The sequence below is a fragment of the Pongo abelii genome, chromosome 20 (assembly GCF_028885655.2).
Source record: "Pongo abelii isolate AG06213 chromosome 20, NHGRI_mPonAbe1-v2.0_pri, whole genome shotgun sequence".
Taxonomy (NCBI): Eukaryota; Metazoa; Chordata; class Mammalia; order Primates; family Hominidae; genus Pongo; species Pongo abelii.
In genome coordinates this window covers 15,385,350-15,397,538 of record NC_072005.2, presented here as the reverse complement: position 1 = coordinate 15,397,538, position 12,189 = coordinate 15,385,350, and the positions used below count along the sequence as shown (strand labels likewise).

General features: G+C 57.4%; 1 protein-coding gene across 1 annotated transcript in view; it reads left to right on the top strand.

Annotated features, from left to right (window-relative positions):
* Nucleotides 1-464: 464 nt before the first annotated feature.
* The window catches only part of NOTCH3 (notch receptor 3), a 40,528-nt gene continuing 28,803 nt past the window's right edge, over nucleotides 465-12,189 (top strand). Inside the window, exons 1-7 of the mRNA XM_002828820.6 lie at nucleotides 465-672; nucleotides 3,875-3,953; nucleotides 8,934-9,076; nucleotides 9,155-9,493; nucleotides 9,586-9,708; nucleotides 9,796-10,029; nucleotides 12,031-12,186. Coding sequence (XP_002828866.2) covers nucleotides 555-672; nucleotides 3,875-3,953; nucleotides 8,934-9,076; nucleotides 9,155-9,493; nucleotides 9,586-9,708; nucleotides 9,796-10,029; nucleotides 12,031-12,186 — 1,192 coding nt within the window. The 5' untranslated portion in view covers nucleotides 465-554. The remainder of the gene's footprint in view (nucleotides 673-3,874; nucleotides 3,954-8,933; nucleotides 9,077-9,154; nucleotides 9,494-9,585; nucleotides 9,709-9,795; nucleotides 10,030-12,030; nucleotides 12,187-12,189) is intronic.

The window sequence follows — 12,189 nt, the reverse complement described above, 5'->3', positions numbered from 1 at the left end:
GTCCCAGCTATTCGAGAGGAGCCACCGCGCCCGGTCCGACTTTTAGGTTTGTGAATGTTTTAGATCAGAGTCCTGGGGAAGCTTGGTGCATGGGCTTGCATTTGTGCGTCCGTGGCTGTGGGTCCATGAGCCTCTCAGGACGTGACTGGCCTCAGTTTCCAGGGTTTCTGGGAGGCTGTGTTTTTTGTCCCGGCTCCAGAGGTGTCCGGCTCTGGGTGTGTACTGGGGGATGGGGATGGGGTGCGTGGGCGTTCACGAGGTTGGGTGTGCCCGCCACTCCGGGTTCTGCCCGCGTCTCACTGCATGCTCGGCCTGGGTTTCCGAGGGTCCGCGCGTCCCAGGCTGTGCGGGTGGAGGGTGGGCAGGGACCCCGGGAGGTCGGGAGGGGGGCGGGGGCGCGCTGGGCCGGCCCCGGGGCGGGGCGAGCCTTCGAGGGCTGGGGGCGGGGCGGCCCGGCCGCCTCACTTCGGCGAAGTTGGCGGCGCGGAGGCTGGCCCGGGACGCGCCCGGAGCCCAGGGAAGGAGGGAGGAGGGGAGGGTCGCGGCCGGCCGCCATGGGGCCGGGGGCCCGTGGCCGCCGCCGCCGCCGTTGCCCGATGTCGCCGCCACCGCCACCGCCACCCGTGCGGGCGCTGCCCCTGCTGCTGCTGCTAGCGGGGCCGGGGGCTGCAGGTGAGGGGCCGGGACCTGGCGGATGGGACGAGGGCGGCAGAGGGGGAGTGCAAGAACCCCCAAGGCCGGGGCTGGGGGCGGTTCATGGGAGACAGGAACCAGGGTCTGGGAAGGGGCGCAGGAGCTCCGGACTTCATGCCAGTCCTGGAGGACGCAGAGATTCAGAATGGGGAGGACCCCAGAGGCCCAAGGAACAGGGACCCTTGAGCGATCAGAGCTGAAGATGAAGGGACCCAGGAGTCCGAGACTGGGAGCTCGAGGTGCGGGGATCAGGGACTCGAGGTGGGGGGGGCGTACAGAGTTCGGGACTCGTTCCCATCCAACTCACGCCTGGAGTCCTGGGTAGGTTATGACTGGGGGCCCAGGTACTTCTAGGCCGGGGACCTCTCGCACAAAAGCCCCCCCACCCCGCCCCCGACACCCCGGGCGGGCCGGGCCAGGCGGGGGGTGGGGAGGGGGCGCGAAGTTCTGGGAGCTCTGAACTCGGAGAAAACTTCCCAGGCCGGCGCGCAGCAAGACCCGGAGCCGGATTCGGAGCCGGAGCCTCGGCGGCGCGCGCGCCCCCTCCCCCGCCCGCAGCCCCGCTCCCTCCTCTGGTCGCGGGGACCCGGAGGCCCTGGGACCCCGCCCCTGCGCGGGGAGGGGAAGGGGCGAGGGCCCACGTGCTCCCCTTCGGCTCCAGCGCCCCCTCCCCGCGGCCAGAGCCCCTCCCCAGCCGGCCAGGGGCCCCCCGCCCCTCCTCCTCTCTTCCCTCCCCTCCCCCGCTCGGGACAATGGCCGCGCCGTCTAGACACCCCCTCCCCCCGGCCGGCCTCGCGCTTTCTTTGCCAGACAAAGCGGGACCCGCTGCTGGGCCGGGGAGGGGGCTGCGGGGGCACCCCCCTCACCGCTACGGGAGGCCTGGTGGGCGGGGGAGGGGCGCGGGCCAAGGCCCCTCGCCAGGGGTCCCAGACGCCACTGTGGGGCTTGGCGCTGGGCGGGGTGGGGGTTTCGGGAGTGAACGTCTTCCCCAGCCCAGCCCCGGGGCCCGGACGGGGCAGGACCAGGCAGGAGCCGCCGCCTCCGCTGGACCAGCGGCGCACACACATGGCCTGTGACATACTCGCTGGCACACACAGCTCTAGGTCACGTAACAGAGATGCAAACCTGCACACACACAGCACACTCGCAGACATGCACACCTGGCTCAGGAAAGACACACCCAGCTGCACGCACACAGCTCACACATTGACATACATACACACACAAATATGATCACACAGGTGTGGCACACACGCTGCCTGCACACACTCAGACAGCACATAGATGAAGACTCCAGGACATGCTTACACCCAGCTCACACATGCAGATGGACAGACACAGCCAACCCATACACAGACACACCGGTGCACACACAGGTCACACCAACACACAGCTGTACACCCATTTACACGGTTCACATACACAGACGCACAACACACACAACCCGCATACAGACAGCACACACATCTGTGCATTCCCGTATGGGTGTGCAGCTCATACACACACAGGCACACCCACAGATAGACTCACATGTAGCTGCACTGGGACACAATAGATGCATGCCCAAATCCACATACAGACTGACACACAAGCCCGTGCACGCACGCACATGTGGCTCACATTGCCTACAGCTCAGCATGGCCCATAGCCCATGTTATGGGACCCACAGTGTGAGCTCACGAACACCCACAGGTCCTGGTGTGGGTGATAGTGTCCAATCAGCTTGTCCTGTGAGGAAGGGGCCTATATCATGTAGGCGCATGCTAAGGTTCAGCTCGACAGATTCTGTAACTCACCCTCTTGTTTTCCATTTCTTTCTGTCCTTCTCTCTCTCTCTTTTTTTGAGACAGAGTCTCACTCTGTCACCAGGCTGGAGTGCAGTGGCGCAATCTCGGCTCACGGCAACCTCCGCTTCCCGGGTTCAAGCGATTCTCCTGCCTCAGCCTCCCTAGTAGCTGGGACTACAGGCGTGCGCCACCACACCCAGCTAATTTTTTTTTTTTTTTTTTTTGAGAAGGAGTTTGGCTCTTGTTGCCCAGGGTGGAGTGCAATGGCGTGATCTCGGCTCACTGGAATCTCCGGCTCCTGGGTTCAAGCGATTCTCCTGCCTCAGCCTCCTGAGTAGCTAGGATTACAGGCACCCGCCACCATGCCCAGCTAATTTTTGTATTTTTAGTACAGACTGGGTTTCACTATGTTGGCCAGGCTGGTCTCGAACTCCTGACCTCAGGTCATCCACCTGCCTCGACCTCCCAAAGTGCTGGAATTACAGGCATGAGCCACCGTGCCTGGCCGCTTTCTTTTTCTTTCTGTCCTTCTCTGTCTTCTCCTGGTCTATCTGCTTCTAGTTCATTCTTACGTGTCTTTGTGTTTTTCTCGATCTTCCTTCCTCTCTCCATCACCCTCTCTCTGACAAGAGCACGCATGGACACACGCACTGTGTCCCCACACCTGATCACATGCACACAGTTCTCCACTAGCTCAGACCCAGCCACACCCTGGACCCTTCTGGTAGGACAGTTAGACTATGCCACACCCTAGAGGGACACAGCCCTTAGGGATGGCGATGTTGGACAGGGCAGCACATGCCTTATGCCAGTTGCCCCTCCCTTCAACACACACCCTACTCCAGCAACGCCCAGCACTGGCTGCTTCTGGAGATGCTGTGCTCACTCGTGGGTACATGCCTTGGTCCCTCTCCCAAGAGCACCACGCAGGCCTGCCTGGCAGGAGTAGATGCCCATCAGGGAAAGGAAGACCCGTGGCCCTAGGACCCCCTGCCCCTTCCCCTTCTATTACCCCTGAACCTGGGCATGAAGCCCCAGACCTCCCTGTAACACTCAGCACCCTTACTTCCTGTCTCAGCACACCCCATTCTGCACATCTTAGCTCTGGCAGCTTCCCGAGCCCCCACATCTGGCACAAGACAGCCCCTCCTCCTGCCCGCCCCTGCTTTGTGGTTCCCAGGGCTTGAGCTGGCAGGGACAGCTGCAGCCTCAACAGCTGGGGCTGGGGCGGGGGGGCCGTGGGAACTGTGGATGGGGGGACTCCCTGCACCCGCAGAGACGCCCCCAGCCCCATGCAGCTGTTGACTGGTGGAGGGAGGGAGGGGGTTTGTCACTTGGGACCTGGGGTTCCTGGGCACCTGGCTGATCCTCCACCTTCCTTCACCCCCACACAGCCCCTCCTTGCCTGGACGGAAGCCCGTGTGCAAATGGAGGTCGTTGCACCCAGCTGCCCTCCCGGGAGGCTGCCTGCCTGTGAGTGCCTGGCTCAGAGCCACCAGTGGGCCCTGTGTGTGGGGGCGGAGGGGGGGGCGATTTGTCTTCTCCCTCTGCCTCTGTGTTCACCATGGATGTCTCTACCACTTCCTACATGTGTGTGGCTTGGGCAACCTCTCGTGTTTCCCCATTGGAAACTGAGCAGGGGCTCTGCACTCTTCTTGGCATGGGTTCAAGTCCCATATCATGTTGCTGACCGGCTAGGAATTAAACTCTTTACATCTCAGTGTCATGGTCTGCAAAATGGGCCCAGTAATCCCAGCTTCACAGTTCTTGGCCACCTGAGGTCACATGTAAAGCCCCCCATGAGGCAGGTATTATTCAATCCACAAACTATCAGGGACCAATGGCAGTGGCTCACACCCTCCACACCCCTCCCATCTCTCAACATTTAGTGGTGGGGGACATAGGAGGCCTATAATACAGTCCCACACTGCCACTTACTTGCAGTGTGACTTTGGGCTAGTCACTTTCCCTCTCTGATCATCATTGCACCTGTGAAATAGGGAATGCTTCACTCTGGCGACTGTGAAGGGACTTAACAATTTAGTTGTTAGATATCACAAGGAAAGGCAAGGGGTTGCGGGGAGCAGAGCAGAGGCTGGGAAGGAGCTGAGCAGAGACAGAAAGAGCTCAGTTTGAATTCTGGGGTCTGGGACACCTTGAGCATTCAAGCTTTTTGAGCCTCAGTTATTGCATCTGGAAAATGGGGCAATAATAACTCCTGTATGCACGCAACATACATTAAGTGCTCAGAATATAGTATGTGCTCAACATAGACATTATTATAAATAATAATGGTAAGGAGGCAGGAAACAGGTGCTCTAAGGAGAAGTCTCTCAAGGTTATGAGGAAATGCTTGGCTCCTTTCATGCTATCATTAATAACAGCAGTTCACGCAGTAGCCATTAATTGACTCATTAATGTATTCATTTATTCAGCATCATGTGTGCCAAGTACTGGGTCAGGCCCAAGCTGGGTGGGTCTGGGGTGATTTTAGACCAAGAAGAGCCGCTTTGAAGTTACACCTACATTTACTTTGGCTGGATCTCCCACTCGGGCTCACCTTTGTGGAGGGCTGAGCCTGACTGAGAGGGTTTCCTGGGGCTGGGGGGTCTGCGAAGGTGGGGCGGGATGGGCAAGAGTGTGACCTTACCTGGAGCCACACACCTGGGAGGGCGAGCGGTGGGGCCGGGCGCCTGCGCAGTGGAGCTCCGCGCCTGGAATACTGCCGACAGGTGAATGCGCCCGCGGCTGCCCCGCCCTTCGACAGGTGAATCACCGGCGCGCGCGGCACCCGGAGCCCGGATCGCCCGGAGTGGAGCGGGCTCAGTCCTCCGAGCTGGGCTGTGGGAACCACTCCCTACACGCCCTCCACCCCCCACGAGTCTCTTTCATGGTCTCAAATACTCAAGTCCTTTCAAGGATGCCCCAAGCTGTCACCCCACCCATGGATCCCCCAAGACCCCCCCACCGGCCGCAGACGTTTCCACAGACCTCGTCCCCATCTCCTAGTCCTCGCCTCACCCGCCGTGCCCCCCCTAACTAGGTCTGCGCTCCCCCCTCCGTCTCCCCCAAAGCTTAGGCCGTGGGGCGGGGCGCGGGCTGGGGCTGGAACCGGCCCGACCGGTCGGCGGGGGCGCGGGACGCAGAGCGTGGGAACCCGCCCGGGGCGTTGGGAGGGGGCCCGCGCGGGTCGCGCCCTGCCTGGCGGTGGGACCTGCTATCCTCGATGCCCAGAGCAGCGCGCCCCCTCCCGACGCGCGGTCGGGGCCGCAGTGGTCGCCCTGCGGGCCTTGGAGGAGGGGGCGGGAGCTGTGCCCTCCCCTCCCAACGCCACACGCACCCCTGCTTGTTCGGCCGTGCCCCGACCTGTTTCGCTGGGGGCCGGGGTGGGGGGGATCTTGCGGGTGACGCTAAGGACTGAGTCAGCCGCTTGTTGAGTTCAGTCTCAGGCGTCTGGGACAAGCTGGAGGGAGGACAACTGCGCCAGGGGCAGGGGGGAGGGTAGAGAGGGGTGGGGGTTGGCAGCGTCGGGGGGCGGAGCTTGGACTCTCTGGCTTCTCTAAGCCCCTCCCTCTGACGCCGCTAGTGCCCCTTGGAGATTTCCAGTCTTAAGACCAACCCCTCCCAGTTCCAATTCCTCACACTCCTTGGTGGGCTTGGGGAGGGGGCTGCAGGTTGAAGGACCACCCCCCCAAGATGAGGGTACCAACAGTGGTGTCAGTACCCCAACCCTCCACCCTCCCATCCCTTCATAGGAGGCTGTATAAGTCCCAGGGAAGGGACTTGAGGGTTTGTGGGAGCCCTGCTGTCTGTCCCTGTGAGTGAGAGTTGCTCATTTCCGCGTGGGATGCTGTGGGTTGGTATCTTGAGTGCTGGCCAGGCCATGGCGTCCAGTTGGTGTGTCCCTCTGTGTGTGTAGCTGTGGTTTCTGGGCCTGTCTGTGTGTGCCTGGGTGGTTGTGTCCTGGGGTCTGAGACTTCTTTTTTTCCTTTTTCCTCCTTTTTTTTGAGATCGAGTATCGTTCTTGTTGCCCAGGCTGGAGTGCAGTGGCTCGATCTCGGCTCACTGCAGCCTCTACCTCCTGGGTTCAAGCGATTTTCCTGCCTCAGCCTCCCGAGTAGCTGGGATTACAGGCATGCGCCACCACACCCGGCTGATTTTTTGTGTTTTTAGTAGAGAAGGGGTTTCTTCATGTTGGTCAGGCTGGTCTCGAACTCTTGATGTCAGGTGATCCACCTGCCTCGGTCTCCCAAAGTGTTGGGATTACAGGCGTGAGCCACTGCGCCTGGACATGGGTCTGAGACTTTTCATTTGCTGTTCCCTCTGCCTGAAATGCTGTTCCCCAGAAAGCCCCATGGCCCCCTCCTTACCTTCATATGTCTGTGAAAATAGAATTCCACCTCCTCAACCCCATCATTCTATCCCCCTTAACCCAGTGGTTTAGCTTCCGACGGCTGCTCTAGCAAATTACCACAAACTGGATAACTTGAATAATAGTAATTTATTCTCTTGAAGTTCTGGAGGTTGGAAGTCTGAAAAAAAGGTATCGGCAGGGCTGAGCCTCTCCATGGGGACCCAGGGGAGAACTGACTCTTGCAGCTTCTGGTGGCTCCAGACATTTCTCAGCTAGTGGCTGTCTCACTCCAGTCCCTGTCTCTGTCTCCTTCTCTTCCTTCTCCCACCCAAATCTCCTTTTGGCTGCCTCTCTCATTTTTTGAGACAGAGTCTTGCTCTGTCACCCAGACTGGAGTGCAGTGGTGCAATCTCAGTTCACTGCAGCCTTCAACTCCCAGGCTGAAATGATCCTCCCACCTCAGCCTCCCAAGAAGCTGGGACTACAGGTGTGAGCCACCACGGCCAGCTAATCTTTCATTTTTATTTTTTAGATGGAGTCTCTCTCTGTCACCCAGGCTGGAGTGCAGTGGCATGATCTCGGCTTCCTGCAACCTCCGCCTCCCAGGTTCAAGCGATTCTTCTGTCTCAGCCTCCTGAGTAGCGGGGACTACACGCGTGCACCACCACGCACGGCTAATTTTTGTATTTTTAGTAGCGACGAGGTTTCACCATATTGGCCAGGCTGGTCTTGAACTCCTGACCTCGTGATCCACCCGCCTCAGTCTCCCAGAGTGCTGGGATTACAGGCGTGAGCCACTGCGCCCGGCCGGTTTATTTTTATTTTTTTATTTTTTTATTTTTTTGAGATGGAGTCTCCCTCTGTCAACCAGGCTGGAGTGCAGTGGCGCAATTTCGGCTCACTGCAACCTCCGCCTCCTGGGTTCAAGCGATCCTCCTGCCTCAGCCTCCAGAGTAGCTGGGATTACAGGCTCCTGCCACCATGCCCGGTTATAATTTTTAAATTATTTTTGTGGAAAAAAGGTCTCCTTATGTTGCTCAGGCTGATCTTGAACTTCTGGCTTGCAGTGATTATCCTGTCTTGACCTCCCAAACAGCTGGGATTACAGTTGTGAGCCTTTCTCTTGTATGAACACTTGTCACTGAATTTAGGGCCCAGGTGGATAATTCAGAATAATCTCATCTTGACATCTCTCCTTTAATTACATCTACATAGCCAGGCGTGGTGGCATGTGTCTGTACTCCCAGCTACTCAGGAGGCTGAGACAAAGAATTGCTTGGACCCCGGGAGGTGGAGGTCACAGTGAGCCAAGATCGTGCCACTGCACTGCAGCCTGGGTGACAGAGCAAGATTCCGTCTCTTAAAAAAAAAAAAAAAATTACATCTGCAAAGAGCCATTTAAAAAAAAATAAGGTCCTAGTCACAGGTTCTGGGACATGGACGTCATCTTTTCAGGGGCCGCCACCCAACTGACTACATCCTTCATGGTTCTGATGGCTTTCACCACCCGCTGCCAGCATGTTGTATATTAATTTGTTATTTGGATATGTTCTCCTTGCCTGGATCTGGCTGCAAGGATCCAGAGGGGTAGGGACCCCTTTCATTGTGTTTGTTGCTGTATTTCTATTGCTCAGAACATAGTAGGTACTCAGTAAATATTCGTTGCATGAATGAATGTGTGTTTTGTTTTGTTTTGTTTTTTTTGAGACCGAGTCTCACTCTGTCACCCAGGCTGCAGTGCAGTGGCGCGATCTTGGCTCACTGCAACCTCCACCTCCCAAGTTCAAGTGATTCTCCTGCCTCAGCCTCTTGAGTAGCTGGAACTACAGGCATGCACCACCAAGCCCAGCAAAGTTTTGTACTTTTAGTAGAGATGGAGTTACACCATGTTGGCTAGGCTGGTCTTGAACTCCTGACCCCAAGTGATCTGCCCTCCGCAGCCTCCCAAAGTTCTGGGATTACAGGCGTGAGCCACTGCACCCAGCAAATGTGTGTTTGCTGCTCTGTTTCCCTGTGTGTTTCTTGCCTGTCTTGTGTGTATCTTTGTGTCTGGGGCCATCCTGCCCTGTGCTGCCCGACCAAGCCATCTCTGCCCACAGGTGCCCACCCGGCTGGGTGGGTGAGCGGTGTCAACTGGAGGACCCCTGTCACTCAGGCCCCTGTGCTGGCCGTGGTGTCTGCCAGAGTTCAGTGGTGGCTGGCACCGCCCGATTCTCATGCCGGTGCCCCCGTGGCTTCCGAGGTGAGAGGGGAAGAGTCTGGAGGGGAGGCAGGCGGGGGTGTGGTCAGTCCTAAACTCACCCTGTCCCGGCCCCTCCAGGCCCTGACTGCTCCCTGCCAGATCCCTGCCTCAGCAGCCCTTGTGCCCACGGTGCCCGCTGCTCAGTGGGGCCCGATGGACGCTTCCTCTGCTCCTGCCCACCTGGCTACCAGGGCCGCAGCTGCCGAAGCGACGTGGATGAGTGCCGGGTGGGTGAGCCCTGCCGCCATGGTGGCACCTGCCTCAACACGCCTGGCTCCTTCCGCTGCCAGTGTCCAGCTGGCTACACGGGGCCGCTATGCGAGAACCCCGCGGTACCCTGTGCACCCTCGCCATGCCGTAACGGGGGCACCTGCAGGCAGAGTGGCGACCTCACTTATGACTGCGCCTGTCTTCCTGGTGAGTGAGCCCTACTCAGGGGAGGCAGAGGTGTGGGCGTGGGGACAGCAGGCCAGCCCGGCGGTGACCATCCTTGCCCCTTTCCCTGCTAGGGTTTGAGGGTCAGAATTGTGAAGTGAATGTGGACGACTGTCCAGGACACCGATGTCTCAATGGGGGGACATGCGTGGATGGCGTCAACACCTATAACTGCCAGTGCCCTCCTGAGTGGACAGGTGGGCACTGCGGCCAGAGGGAGCGGGGAGGCAGGCCTCTGGTGGACATGAACCAGGTGGCTGGACTGCTGCATCTGTGTGCCACAGGCCAGTTCTGCACGGAGGACGTGGATGAGTGTCAGCTGCAGCCCAACGCCTGCCACAATGGGGGTACCTGCTTCAACACGCTGGGTGGCCACAGCTGCGTGTGTGTCAATGGCTGGACAGGCGAGAGCTGCAGTCAGAATATCGATGACTGTGCCACAGCCGTGTGCTTCCATGGGGCCACCTGCCATGACCGCGTGGCTTCTTTCTACTGTGCCTGCCCCATGGGCAAGACTGGTGAGCGGCCGTTTTCTCTGCAGGGAGCCATGGATGGTTTTTAGTGGGGGCAAATAAGAAGTCTGACTTGAGTGTGTTAGAAAGATTATGCTAGGCTGGGCGCAGTGGCTCATGCCTGTAATCATAGCACTTTGGGAGTCCCAGGCGGGCGGATCATCAGGGTCAGGAGTTTGAGACCAGCCTGGTCAATATGGTGAAACCCTATCTCTCCTAAAAACACAAAAATTAGCTGCGTGTGGTGGCGCGCACCTGTAATCCAAGTTTCTCAGGAGGCTAAGGCACGAGAATAGCTTGAACCCAGGAGGTGGAGATTGCAGTAAGCCAAGATCGCGCCACTGCACTCCAGTCTGGGTGACAGAGTGAGACTCCTTCTCAAATTTAAAAAAAAAATAAAAAGATTATGCTAGGCTGGGCACAGTGGCTCATGCCTGTAATCCCAGCACTTTGGGAGGCCAAGATGGGAGGATCGCTTGGGCCCAGGACTTTGAGACGAGCCTGGACAACATAATGAGACCTCATCTCTACAAAAACTTGGTAGGCTGGGTGTGGTGGCTCACGCCTGTAACCCCAACACATTGGGAGGCCCGGGCAGGTGGATTGCTTGAGCTCAGCAGTTTGAGACCAGCCTGGGCAACATGGCAAAACCCTATCTCTACCAAAAATACAGAAAATTAGCTGGGCATGGTAGCGCATGCCTGTAGTCCCAGCTACTCTGGATGCTAAGGTTGAAGGATGGCTTGAGCCCAGAAGATGGAGGTTGCAGTGAGCTGAGATTGAGCCACTGCATTCCAGCCCGGGAGACAGTGTAAGACCGTGTATAAAAAAACAGAGAGAGGAAAGAAGGATTATGCTGGAGGCAGCTTTAGAGGGGAAGTGTAAGCCTGGGAGAGGCTTGGGAGGAGGCTGACATTGCACTGATGCATGGCTCAGGGCAGAAGCCATTGGGATGGGAAACTCCTGGGAGTTACCTTTGGAAGTGGCAAAGATCAGAGAACATGTTTAGGAGGGGAACGTGGATATAGAAAGAAGGCGTACATGGCAGAGGGTATTACAGAAGCAAAGGCTGGAGTGTAGGACCCTTTTGTAATCAGAAGAGTCAAAAGGTTTTAAAACAATATGTGGATGTTTGCAATTTATTTTATTTTGTTTTTGAGACAGAGTCTCACTTTGTCACCCAGGCTGGAGTACAGTGGCATGATCTCAGCTCACTGCAGCCTCGACTTCCTGGGCTCAAGTGATCCTCCCACCTCAGTCCCCCAAGTAGCTGGGATTACAGGCGTGTGCCACCATGCCCGGCTAAGCTTTGTATTTTTTGTAGAGACGGGTCTTGCTATATTGCCCAGGCTGGTCTTGAACTCTTGAACTCAAGCGATGCACTCACCTTGGCCTCCCAAAGTGCTGGGATTATAGACGTGAGCCACTGTGTCCGGTCTGCAATTTATTTTTAAATGGTTTAGAAAAAAAGATTAGTAGATTAAGCTAACAATAGTTGAATCTAGGTGGTGGGTATATGAATGGTCAACTTTTCTGTATGTTTGATAGTTCTCATAATAAATGGATAAAAAAAAGCAGCTACTAAATACTGTTTAGGTTTAATAAAAACAACAACAGGCCGGGCGCGGTGGCTCACGCCTGTAATCCCAGCACTTTGGGAGGCTGAGGCAGGCAGATCACCTGAGATCAGGAGTTTGAGACCAGCCTGGCTAACTTGGTGAAACCCCATTTCTACTAAAAATACAAAAAATTAGCCGGGCGTGGTGGCACATGCCTGTAATCCCAGTTACTCGGGAGGCTGAGCAGGAGAATCGCTTGAACCCGGGAGGTGGAGGTTGCAGTGAGCCGGGATCGCGCTATTGTACTCCAGCTTGGGCAACAAGAGCGAAACTTCGTCTCAAAAAACAAAACAAAAACAACAACAACAACAAAACAATACTCAAGGGGTGTGGGCCTTTTGGGCAGAGCAGGAAGATCTGCCTATGACTTCTGCTTACCACTTCCCAGGCCTCCTGTGTCACCTGGATGACGCCTGTGTCAGCAACCCCTGCCACGAGGATGCTATCTGTGACACAAATCCGGTGAACGGCCGGGCCATTTGCACCTGTCCTCCCGGCTTCACGGGTGGGGCGTGTGACCAGGATGTGGACGAGTGCTCTATCGGTG